Source organism: Eleutherodactylus coqui, chromosome 5, assembly GCF_035609145.1.
Source record: "Eleutherodactylus coqui strain aEleCoq1 chromosome 5, aEleCoq1.hap1, whole genome shotgun sequence".
Lineage (NCBI taxonomy): Eukaryota > Metazoa > Chordata > Amphibia > Anura > Eleutherodactylidae > Eleutherodactylus > Eleutherodactylus coqui.
Window position 1 is genome coordinate 210,249,084 of NC_089841.1, and position 12,535 is coordinate 210,261,618.

The 12,535-nt window shown below is 42.5% G+C and overlaps 1 protein-coding gene across 1 annotated transcript in view; it reads left to right on the plus strand.

Annotated features, from left to right (window-relative positions):
- The window catches only part of LOC136628329 (guanine nucleotide-binding protein subunit alpha-14), a 110,532-nt gene extending 98,913 nt beyond the window's left edge, over positions 1–11,619 (plus strand). Inside the window, exons 3-7 of the mRNA XM_066604145.1 lie at positions 3,197–3,351; positions 5,104–5,232; positions 6,161–6,290; positions 8,703–8,856; positions 10,610–11,619. Coding sequence (XP_066460242.1) covers positions 3,197–3,351; positions 5,104–5,232; positions 6,161–6,290; positions 8,703–8,856; positions 10,610–10,800 — 759 coding nt within the window. The 3' untranslated portion in view covers positions 10,801–11,619. The remainder of the gene's footprint in view (positions 1–3,196; positions 3,352–5,103; positions 5,233–6,160; positions 6,291–8,702; positions 8,857–10,609) is intronic.
- The last annotated feature ends 916 nt before the right edge of the window (positions 11,620–12,535 follow it).

The following is a 12,535-nucleotide window of genomic DNA, read 5'->3' on the forward strand; positions in this document are numbered from 1 at the left end:
CCCCCCCCCCCCCCCTCTCCTTGGCATGGTGTCAGTTATTGATCGTAGAGCAGTTTGAATGTCAATTGTCAGCAAATAAATATTTTTGGAGAACGCATTTGTCCAGTGGTTGCATTAGGAAGAACCCAAGTTCCTTACGGAGTACAAACACCTCTATATCCGGCAACGTCGACAAGTTAATTACCTTTACATCAGTGAGTTCTTCCATAATTGTGGCGTGACCGAAATCTCTAATGCCTTGTGTAAAGGCTTTATGACCCGTCTTAATCAGTGACTGTTTTTTGTATTTGGGGCCTCTTTATTTTGTGAACCGCACCAACCTGTCTTGTCTTCCTTCAGAGTTGTTGGTATGCGTGGATAAAAAAAATCATTGTGGAAGATTCAATATTTGGATTTTTTTTTTTCATAATTAGAATTAACCACTTATCACTGATTACCAAAATGTGTTCTTGTAGGACATGCCCATAGCTTGTCATATAAGAGCTGGGTGTATCGGCACATCTAGCTAAACTGATAAAATGACATTATACCAGTCAAGAAGCCACTGTGAGAGCACAGTATAGGGACACAGATTGGTTTAGGATCGGCATAGGTGCCCGACAGGGTTGCATCCTCTCACCCTTCTTGTTTAACCTATATGCGGAAGTGATCATGTTAAAAATGGACCGAGACAAATTGGAAATCGGGGTGAAAATAGGTGGAAGAAACATCAACAATCTCCGTTATGCAGATGACACAACTCTGCCGAAGCAGAAGCCGGTCTGAAGCTGATATGGAAGATTAAAACCTGAAAGTAAAAAAATGGGCCTCAACCTGAATTTAAATAAGACTAAAATTATGCAAAAAATGGCCAAATTCAAATCAGAATAGAAAATGAGGTCATAGAATGCGTGCGAGACTTCATCTTCCTTTGCTCAAAAATTGACCAGACTGGAGAATTTATGATAAAATGTAGGATAGCATTGGAAAAGTAGGGATATCGGTATAGCAACTAAACGCAGGATGGTCAAACCACCGTTTCCCCAGAGCCATGTATGGATGTGAGAGCTGGACTGCGAAAAAAGCTGATAGGATGATTGATGCGCTTGAGCTGTGGTGCTGGTGAAAGCGGCTGTGAATACCCTGGGCGGCGAGAGTAACAGAGAAGTCCTAAATCGTATAAGACCCGATATATCACTGGAGGGCAAGATGACCGGGCTTACGGAGGAGAAGATGACCAGACTCAGACTCAAAGATTTTGGCCATGTAATGCGAGCAGAGTCACTAGAAAAATCCATAATGCTTGGACAGATCAGTGGCAAAAGAAGATCTGACCGCCAAAGAACACAATGGCTGAAACTGTCAGAGCTGATACTGGCATGAATATCACACTACTGAACGAAGAAGCGCAAAACCGGAAAACATGGAGGGAGCTCGCCTTTAGGGTCGCCGAGGGTCGTGAACGACTCAACGGCCGCCAACAACAACCACCTTAGACTAGACTTTTTTTTTTTTTTTTTTTTTTTTAGTATAAACAGGGCCAATGGTTGAACGATGACTGATAATTCGTCTGCTGATCGTTCATTCATTTTATGCAAGCATGAAAATGATTGGTGTTAAAATCAAAAGCTTAGCGAACACGCCAACGATGGTTCAGTCGTTATCAGTCTGAACGACTGTATTGAAAAAACATGATTAATCTTTGTGTTATCTTTGTGTTTTAAATTGCGCGCTTGAGCGAATCAGCAGGGCAAAGATTTATCGCTACTTGTAAAAATATCCTTGGGGCCGCTTCACAGGAACGTATGTGCAAAATACTCGCCGCAGCACATCGTATTTGCACCGTGAACTAAGTTGGACAAGGTAGATTTGCGCGCGTCGGTGTATAGTACTGTACTACTTGCGCACGCACGGCCAGTTCACACTCGTGCAGCGCACCCTTTCAGGGGGTCCTGAGGTGTTATTTCCCCCTCAGTTTTGCGCAGTATTTCACACATCCCCCTTGCGCATTTGCACACCTCCCTAAAGACTTTTGTTGGGCCTTTAATGTGCACAAAAACGGAGCACGCGAAGCGGGTGCGCAAAACACATCCTGTAGAAATCATTGGGTCCTATTCTTGGTATTTTGCGCACACAGTTTTTTTGCTATATTATCCGCTTGTCGCAGAACCAAGTAATATTGCGTGTTGAAACCATAACTCTACGGAAAACTGGAAATTTCTTCCAAAGCCTTGAATTGCCCACTGAAAGTGACCTTTTCAAGTTTTTTGGGGTACACTTTATTTTCATAAGTGTTTTTTTTAATGGTCCAACAGTTGTTTCTGGTGCTTCCGTTGCTCAGCGGTTGTTGTAGGCTATGTGAAGGTTCAGATCACATATTGGTGACCGCTGTGGGATGAGGCTGCCCCCTAGAGGAGGAGAGTGGAGATAAGTAGACGCTGGGGGCTGCTGGGGCTTTATGAGCCGATCAGTTGGGTTGTTCCTTGCATTCCAGGATGACTACAATGAATTCATTACACAAACACATTTAGGGTAACATTCTAATAAATTCTCTAGTGACATCCCGCATAGTGTGCAGTATATACCGTATCTCTCACTTATAAGACGCACTTCATAAGAAACACCGAGGATTTAGAGGAGGAAAATAGGAAAAAATATTTTGAACTCAAGACCAGGCAGGGAGGTAATCCAGGAGGAATAAAGAGCAGTAGTCCCACCTCGGAATGAAGTACTTACCACTTGTCAACCTGCCCTTCAGGATCCAGGGACAGCTGAGTGTAAATGTAATGATTTTATTATTTGTCACCCAGCTTTCCAGGAGCCCTGAATGCCATGTTTGACTGAATGATTCTTTTCAGGAACCCTGCATGTCATGTCTCCTTATAGTGAAGTATGTTATAAATTTATGCACCACTAGGAACCAATTAGTTGCATCTACTGGCACCCCCCTCCAACTTTGTGGGGGTCGGGGTGCGTCTTATATAGTGAAAATACAGTATTATATTACCATCCATATATTAAGTGTATTTTATTATATATTATATTTGTGTTTGACACATATTTATTGTTTGCCTCCTGTTGGCCAGCCCTTGCTGATGATGGTTGCATTGATATGAAGGTGGTTTCACATTTGTGTATTTGGCATGATTTCTGCACCCCTCGGCCGGATTGTTTTTTGCTTTTTTTTTCAACTAGTGTCTTTTTTGATTTTAAATAGGAAAACGCCTTGCTGATCCGGGAGGTTGAGGTGGACAAAGTAAACAGTCTGGATAGGAAACAGGTAGAAGCAATCAAAAAGCTGTGGGAGGACCCCGGGATCCAGGAGTGTTACGACCGGAGGAGGGAGTATCAGCTGTCTGACTCTACTAAATAGTAAGTGCGCTCTCATAGCCCAGACATCACCTGTACCGGCCCAAGGGGGAAGTAACGACCCGCCCAAGCCTTAACCCTTTCCAATCTAATTTTGGATTCAGAGTTTCCTAAAAGGCTCAGTCTTTTTGCTGTTATACAACGGTGCCATCTGCTGGCTAAAGCCAGTGTGTGCGTGCCAGAGAGGCTCCGACAGTGGTGTGGCTGGCAATAGACGGTAAGAATACCCTGTTGGACATCTTTTGACATTGGAGCTGTACAAGCTTCAATCAGAATGTAGGAAGACGTCAGACAGTGGATTGGAAAGGGTTAAAATATCGTTTTGTTTTTATTTAGCTAAAGATGTGTTAAAATATTAACCCATTAGCTACCACCCATTTTTTTTTTTTTTGTTCTTTCATTCCCGTGTTCCAAGAGCTATATGACTTTTTTAAAAATTATTCTGTTGGCAGGTTTTGTTTTATGTTTCTTTACGGGATGAGTTCTGTTTTTTTTGTGGTACTGGGTAATGTACCATATGATGTATTGGAAAATGTGGAATGTAATGGGGGAAAAAGCAAATGCACCCTTTTTTTTGGGGGGGGGGGGGTAGTTTGCATAGTGCAGTAAAAATGAAAAATTCCCTTCATCCTGTGGGTCAGTACAATTATGTTTGTTTTATATTTTTTGTTTTGTTTTCTAATTAAAAATTAAAATGTTTTGCCTAATTTCGAGCTACAGAAGTTTCGAGCTACTGCTGCGTGCCTGCCTCGCTTGCTCTGCACGGGCCGGCTGCGTGCGTGCCTCTTTTTTCATGGGCTACATGAAACCGCTCTTTTCTCACCACAGACGCACTAAAAATGCTCACTGTTGCCCTCATCCACTCTCGGCTCTACCCTCTCCAATCTATCCTGAATGCGGCAGCCAGGCTCCTCTTCCTGTCCAGCCACTACTCAGACGCCTCTGTCCTGTGCCAGTCACTGCACTGGCTGCCCGTTAAATACAGAATTCAATTTAAACTCGCTACCTTCATCCACCAAGCCCTCCACAGTGCAGCGCCACCCTATATTGCCTCCCTCATCTCAATCCATCACCCAGCCCGGGCTCTCCGCTCTGCTAATGAAACCAGACTGAGTGCCCCTTTAACTCGAACTTCTCATTCCCGCCTCCAAGACTTCTCCAGAGCAGCACCTGGAACGCACTACCAAAGGATACCCGAGCAATCCAGGACTCACAGAACTTCAGGCGTGCTCTAAAAACGCACCTCTTCAGGGAGGCATACCGCATTCCCTAAACAAACCTCTCTGTACTCCGCCTGATAACATGCTTCCTGACCTACTGACTGCAATCCCTGCTAGCCGTCATAAACCGCTCCTGCAGTCATAACGTTTCTGCCGTCACACGGCTAAATGTCTGACCATTGTCTGTATATAGCATCCCTCACTCTCCACCTCGCCATACCGTGCACATCTCCAGCCCTTTACCTTCTGTATCACCCCATTACTTGTAGTATATAAGCTCGTTGGAGCAGGACCCTCACCCCCATTGTTTCCATCAACTGATTACTATGTAACTGTGGTTCTGTAATGTTTGTACTTTTGTCTTTCTGTATTTCCCCTGTCTATGTAAGCGCTGCGGAATATGTTGGCGCTATACAAATAAAGATTATTATTATTATTTGGAAGCTGCACAGCACAGAGCATGAAGATGCTTGCATGAAGGAAGCCGTCATTTGTTTTCCATCCTTACATAAATTTATATTCTTTTCCCCCCCAGTTACATTAGTGACATAGATCGCGTTTCTGTCCAAGGCTACGTTCCCACCCAGCAAGATGTACTTCGAGTCAGAGTGCCTACTACTGGAATCATCGAATATCCATTTATTTTACAGAATATTATTTTTCGGTAAGTTCTTCTCTTAACCCCATTTCCACAATCTATTTTATATGCAAGGCCCATTTTCATGTTTAGTTGGGGGTCCCAGTGGTTGTACCCCCTGCCATTTAGACTCTTATCCGCTCCCTATCTTGCGGGATTATGTTCTATGTGGTTGGTTCATGCTTGGTGTATTCTTCATTGCATCTGCTGGAGTATCAGCGCTCTGCACTCTAATGGGTCACATGATTCACTCGCAGTACTCCCAGAGTAACCGGTGATAAACCAGGAGTGTAATGATGAATACAACATTCAAGGATGGTAGTTCTCTGCCGACCACCATAAATCCCCACAGGGTTTACACTTGGGCTACCGTATATTCCGGCGTATAAGACGACCCGCTAACTGTCACCTTATACGCCTGGAATACAGTGGAGCAAAAAACAAATCATTACTCACCTCCCCCGGCGTTCTGCGGCGCTGCTGCAAGCTGTCGCTCCCTCCTGGTCCCCGGCAGAGCATTGTTTTCTAAAACACACGTGCCTTCAGCCAATCACAGCCATTCAATGACATCATTGAATGGCTGTGATTGGCTGACAGCGTGTGTTAGCCAATCACAGTATTAGCTTTCTGGAGGCGGGGATTTCAAGCCCTGCGTCCAGAAAGCAATGCTCTGCCGGGGACCAGGAGGGAGCGACAGCCTGCAGCAGCGCCGCAGAACGCCGGGGGAGGTGAGTAATGATTTTTTTTTTTCTTGACACTTTCTTTTTTTTGTATTACCGGCGTATAAAACAACCCCCGACTTCAGAGCAGATTTTTCGGGGTTCAAAAGTCGTCTTATACGCCGGTATATACAGTACTGCTTTTTTTTGTAAGTTTATGACTCAACAAGCCGTTTTTATAAAATGTATACATAAAGGCCTTTATGCTATTTTATGGCATTCGTCTTGACCTACAGGATGGTGGACGTCGGTGGTCAGAGATCAGAGAGAAGGAAGTGGATCCACTGTTTTGAAAAAGTTACTTCCATAATTTTCCTGGTGGCATTGAGTGAATATGATCAGGTTCTTGCAGAGTGCGATAATGAGGTAAGTCTGAATGAAATAGATGGGTTATAGGCTTAGGAGTACCTGGTATCTGTGGACGGTCATTCGGCTGCTAACAACCAGAAGTCCTACATTGTTCACTCCAGTATTTAAAGAGACAATTACAGTTAGAGAAACATGTCTGCTTTCTTTCAAAAACAGCGCCACAGCTGTCCATAGGTGGTGTGTGGTATTGCAGCTCGGCCCCAGTCATATCAGAGGGGCTAGGATGCAATACCAGACAACCCATCGACCGATATGGTTCGGTTTCTGGAAGAAAGCAGCCATGTATTTCTTGCATGTATAACATCTGTGCCGTAACCTACAAGGGTTAAAGCTCTGTTTTTAATTTAGAAAAATGTGTAACTTTTTGCCACTTGAGCAGCATCAGGAGGGGCACAATTTAACCCCTTCCCACTGCACCCCTTTTATTTATTTTTCTTTCATTTTCATTGTTCCATTCGTACTCTCAAAAAAATTATACCGTTCTATTTCCAGTAACAGCTAGTGTGGGCTAGTGTTTTTGTTTTTTTTGCTTTGTGGGATGAGTTGTAGTTTTCAATGGTACCATTTACGGTTTTACAATACAGATTTCTAAGTGGGGTAAAAAATGCATTTTTTGCCAATTGGGGGGGGGGGGGGGTGTTTTAATTACCTTCCTGGTGCTGTAAAAATGAAATGTTATCTACCGTATATTCTGTGTGTAACCAGGTTTACCTGAAAATAAGACCCTGTCTTAATTTCAAAAGAGGCACTTGGTCTTATTTTCAGGGAGATGGTTTATTATACTTGCCTAGCAGGCTGGGTCCTGGTCCTCCCGCTGCTCTCCAGAGTTCTGGCGCGGTTCTTGCAGTTCTCTGCCGCCCACAGAAGATCTCTTCCTGGTTTCGGGATTCATAAATCTTACGTCCAGGAAGCGATGGCTCTGATTGGCTGAGCAGTGCTCAGGAACCAATCAATGCAGCGGTTGATGAACCAGTGCAATGGCTGTGATTAGTTCTTTGAGCGCTGCATTGATTGGTTCTTTGACTGCTACTCAGCCAATAACAGCCATCGCGTTGTGGAGGTGGGATTTATGAATTGGCTGAGCTTCGGCATTGATTAGCCAGTTCATAAATCCCGCCTCCACAAGGTATTGGCTAGGATTCGAAGAACCATTCACAGACATGTCATTGGTTCATCGAGCGCTGCATTAATTGGCTGAGCATCGCTTCCTGGAGGTGGGATTTATGAATCCTGTAACCAAGAAGTGATCTTCTGTGAGCAGGCGAGGACTGCAAAAAGCACGTCAGAGCTCCAGAGAGTGGCGGGAGGGACCTGAATCGGGTCTGCTAGGTAATGTATCCTTTTTTTTTTTTTTTTTTTTAATGTAATGCAGCTAGAGCTTATTTTCAGGGTAGGGCTTATATTTCAAGCCTCTCCGAAAATCCCGAAAAATCAGGGTAGGGCTTATTTTCAGAAAACGGGGTAGTAAGATTATTGCAAAACCAAATTCATAGTGGTGTGGTTTTTTTGTTTTTTTTAAACACTGTACACCTACCGATAAAACAATTTTTCTTAATTGTTTTCTGCTGCCATCCTTTGACTCTCCATACCTTTAATCTTCTATTGATGCAGCAATATGAGGGCTCCATTTTTGCAGTGTGACCTGTAGTTTTAATTGGTACGATTTTGGGGCTGCATATGATTTTTTACTCGTTTAATAATTGGAGATGGGGGTGACAAAAAGATGGAATTCTGTCATTTTTTTCTGATGGCATTTGCTGCAAGGGATCAATAATGTGACATTTTAATAAATTGGCCTTTTCCACTTGTGGCGATAACAAATATGTTTATTAGTAAGTTTAAAAAAACACCAATTGTTAAAGTATTAAATGCTGCGTTTGGAGTTCTCACTAATAACAGCAATGGCGGCAGGCTGTCAGCTGTCTAAAAGCGCTGGCACCTTCCGCGTACAGAACTGGCACGGCTTCTGAACTTGGTCTCTACAGTGACACCAGATATTCATGTAGAGCAGATGTTGGGAAGGGAATAGATGAACACTTCAGTTCATAAACTTTTTTTTTTTTTTCTTTTTCGGTTTATTATAGTGGAAAAATCCATAATGCCGTTTGAGTAATCTCTCATTCAAAAAGAAATCTGGATCTAGTGTCGGCAAAACTTTCCTTATCTTCCACCTAGTATTATGTTCCAACCTTGGCCTGTTAAACTGATCTCTGCCTTTCTAAAGGACAGTCCTCATGTTGCCACTGCTGTCTTCCATAACACCCCTTACAATGTTCATGGAACACCAGGCCCACAAAAACCTGGTTGGAGAACAGTTGGCTTACGTGAATACACAGAGGTATATTGAGATGTTTTATGAGGCTCCTCAAGAAGTATTATTTGACTTTAATACATTTTTTTTTCTTTCAGAACCGAATGGAAGAAAGCAAAGCCTTGTTCAGAACCATTATCAGCTACCCCTGGTTCCAGTATTCTTCAGTCATCCTTTTTCTAAACAAAACGGATCTTTTAGAGGAGAAAATCTTATTCTCTCATTTAATTGACTACTTCCCTGAGTTTCCTGGTAAGCAATGCCCACATTATTACACGCCCACATTATTACACGCCCACATTATTACACGCCCACATTATTACACGCCCACATTATTTGTCAAAACAAAAAGCAAGCATGTAGAAGTTGTCTTTGTTTTGTTATAAAACTTGGCATGCGGTTACATCCCATGCACATATGCAAATGACTAGAGTTGTCACCTGAGGCCCTAAAAGTGGTTCCAGAGGCCACTTGTGTATAGTGACCTCTTTTTCCACTTGTGTAGAACTTGTTGACCACTAGAAATGCCACTACAGAGTTTCAGAGAGGGGCAAATTACTTGATTGCGAGAAACTGGATGGTCGTATCAGCGAATTGCCCACCAACTAGGCCATTCTGACAGACTGTTAAGGTGTTGGGACCAGTGGAGATCTGTAAGGGCACACGTACATGGTGTCCAGGCTCAGAACGCCCTCGCTAAATCACCAGTAGAGAGGATTGTTTGATCTTCTGACAGGCACGAGCAGTTCCAACTGTTGCATTGTCTGCCAACCACAGACAGGTGGCACCATTGTTACAGGCCCCTGTCTGTGCTGGAACCATTTCCAGGTGCTTGGCTGAAGGATATTTTGTCTTATGGCGCCCATTACTTGTACTGTCTTAACCGGTGTCTTGAAACTGGACTATTATGGAAGGGAACCAGGTTGTCTTTGTTATGGAGCAGAACACTGCAGCCACTGTTGGTCTGGGAGGACATCATAGTGGTACGAGGGACAATGACAGCTTAGCGATATGTCAAGGACATCCTGCAGCCATTTGTGTTGGCTGTCATAGGAATGCCTTCACAACATTGTCACACTTCCATGGCTGCCCGATTGCCAGATTTATCGCCAATAGAACATGTATTGGACCATCTGGGACACCAACTTTGACAGCCTACAAGTTTGCACGATCCAGAGGCTCAGTTACAGCAAATGTGGTCCGATAGCATATGGGCAAACATGGAAGTATACAGGTTCCATTTGGTATCCTGCAGCATATCTTGCATCCAAGCTAGAGGCAATCCAACAGCCAGCCAGCCTCTATCACATCTTGTATCCATGCTAGAGGCAGTACAACAGGGTACTAGAGCCTCTGTGCCCACCTGTATCACAACTTGTATCCACACTAGGTGTGTTCCACTGCCACAATATGCAGGGTACAGATTGGACGCTGATTCTCCAACACCTGTGTATCCTCCAGCACTGGTAATTATAACTGCAACTACTCGTGATGGATATTACACAGGGGTCGGAGTGATCTGCTTCTGCATAACCCTGTGTATTGTACTGGTGATGATGGGAGCATTGGACTTCAGCCAGCTACTGATGATCTATCCTGAGTCATCAATAAAAATAGTTCTAGAATAGTTTGAAAATAGCCCAGAAAAACCCCTTTAGGACACATCAAACTGCAACCACAGGCTGCAATGATAAGGCTGGGCTCACACTATCATCAATATATTCTGTTCCTCAGCTCTGTCTTCAGAGCCGAAAAACTGGAAGTAATGGACCTCATGGATTATATAACTGGGTGGGTTCTGTTTGCAGGCTGAAATTTTCATGCCACATCTGTGCTTTTAAGGCTCCTGACGGCACCTCCAGCACAGCTGGGAACATAGCCGGAGCGCGTTCTTAGAAAGCAACATCCTTGCAGCATGCTCCGACAACCCTGTATACTAAACACATTGATATTCCTGGATCTTTTGATAAAACACTGACACAATGTTTTTGTCTATTTGTTAAAGGTCCCAAGCAAGATGCCAAATCCGCGAGGGAGTTTATTCTAAAGCTCTACCAAGACCAGAACCCTTACAAAGAGAAAGTCATCTACCCTCAGTTCACCTGTGCCACAGACACAGAAAACATCCGCTTTGTCTTTGCTGCTGTTAAAGACACTATCTTACAGCTGAACTTAAAGGAGTTCAATCTAGTGTAAAAACTGGACAATGAAGCGCGTGGATCATCCTAATGATCATTCTGTACTGACTGTCTCCTCAGTCGTCCACAGCTCCCCTCCCCCTTTCCCAAGAGTACAGAGAAGAGATGTTCTATTTTCCTGTGTTCTGATTCTTAAGAAATGTAATCAGGAGAGAAGTTAATTTCCCCGATGTTTACTGTTTTTTTTTTTTTTTTTAATGTGATATACAAACTTTTTAAATACTGTTCTTTGAGTTGTTTTTTTTTTTCTCTTCCCATGTGTTTGACTTTTATTTCATCCATTGTTTTGTAGCAATCGGATATTTAAGAGGAAGAATATTTCAGAGAGTGTAATATGAAAAATGCACAAATGGAGAATGTTCTTGTTTTGTTACTTCTGTTATGGTTTAGTTCTAACCAGAGTTGCCTTGGCTATTTTTAAAGCAACACAGCATTTTTATTGAAGACACCTTTTTATGAATTTTTTTTTTCCTTTTTTTTTAATAGATTAGGGTGCTTGACTGTAATACTAGAATGTATGTTTTTGGTGTTATACATGGTCGCCATTGCAACATCCTTCTATTTCACTATTTAAAAGAGCCATAAAATGAATAAGTCCTCTATTGTAATGTTCATAATGGAGCTAATACTTTCCTATTACAATATACAACCAAAGAGAGAATGGATTGCCATTGTAATGATATTTGTAAATATGTATCTCTTTATAAATATGTGTATATATATGTATCAGCATATATACATATACTTTACATGTTTCTCTTCCAGTAGGGCTGTTTTGAATATGAATAAATTACATTTTAAATCATTTTGACACTAAGCGGTTTCACTGCTCCGTATATCATTTAGATGTAAGCTGAAGCGACAGATTTGCTGCTGGTGCGTCTTCATAAAGTACTTTCTTGTCATATTTTATAGGGCTTTGAGAGTTCCTGGAGCCGGATGGAGCTGGCCTAAATTATAAAGTGTGTCGTGTGTTTAGCTTCATCCCATTACGGACTGCCTTTTGCTTGTCTTATTTTTATACCTTAACGTTAACAATAAGTGCCTAACGGAAGATAGGACGTCTTTTTGACAGCGCGATTGTGTCTATAGAAAACGATTATTTTTACAGCAGCGCAGTCGATTGTATCTATAGAAGAGAACGATTATTTTTACAGCAGCGCAGTCGATTGTCGGTGATCGACTTTTTCTTCACTCCCTGTATTTGTACTAGTCCATTATTTTTCATAACTCTAAAATGAGTGAATTGTGACAAACTACCCTTTAACCCTTTCCAATCCACTGTCTGACCTCTGAAGACATTACGACTTAAGGCTGTACAGCTCCGATGTTTTGGAAGACATCCGTCGGGGTTTTCTTACTGTATATTGCCAGACTCTCTACTGTCGGAGCCTGTACAATGTGTCACCTCATGCAGTACTGGCTTTAGCCACCATATAGCGCCATTGTATAACAGCAGAAAAAGAGGAAGACCCCTAGGAAAACCAGGATACAAATTGGATTGGAAAGGGTTAAAGAAGAATGATGTACATAAAATGGAATTTTTGATGCTAATGTTTGATCATTAGTCTGTAGTACTTAACCAGTTATTGGCAGCTATTTGTTCTGAACTATACCCCCCCCCCCCTCCTCCCCCAGTCATTTGAATGCCAAGGATATAACTGAGATTTGCAATCCATAATTTGCTGTCACATTTTGTACTTTTTTTTTTTCTATACCTTTTTAAATAGCAT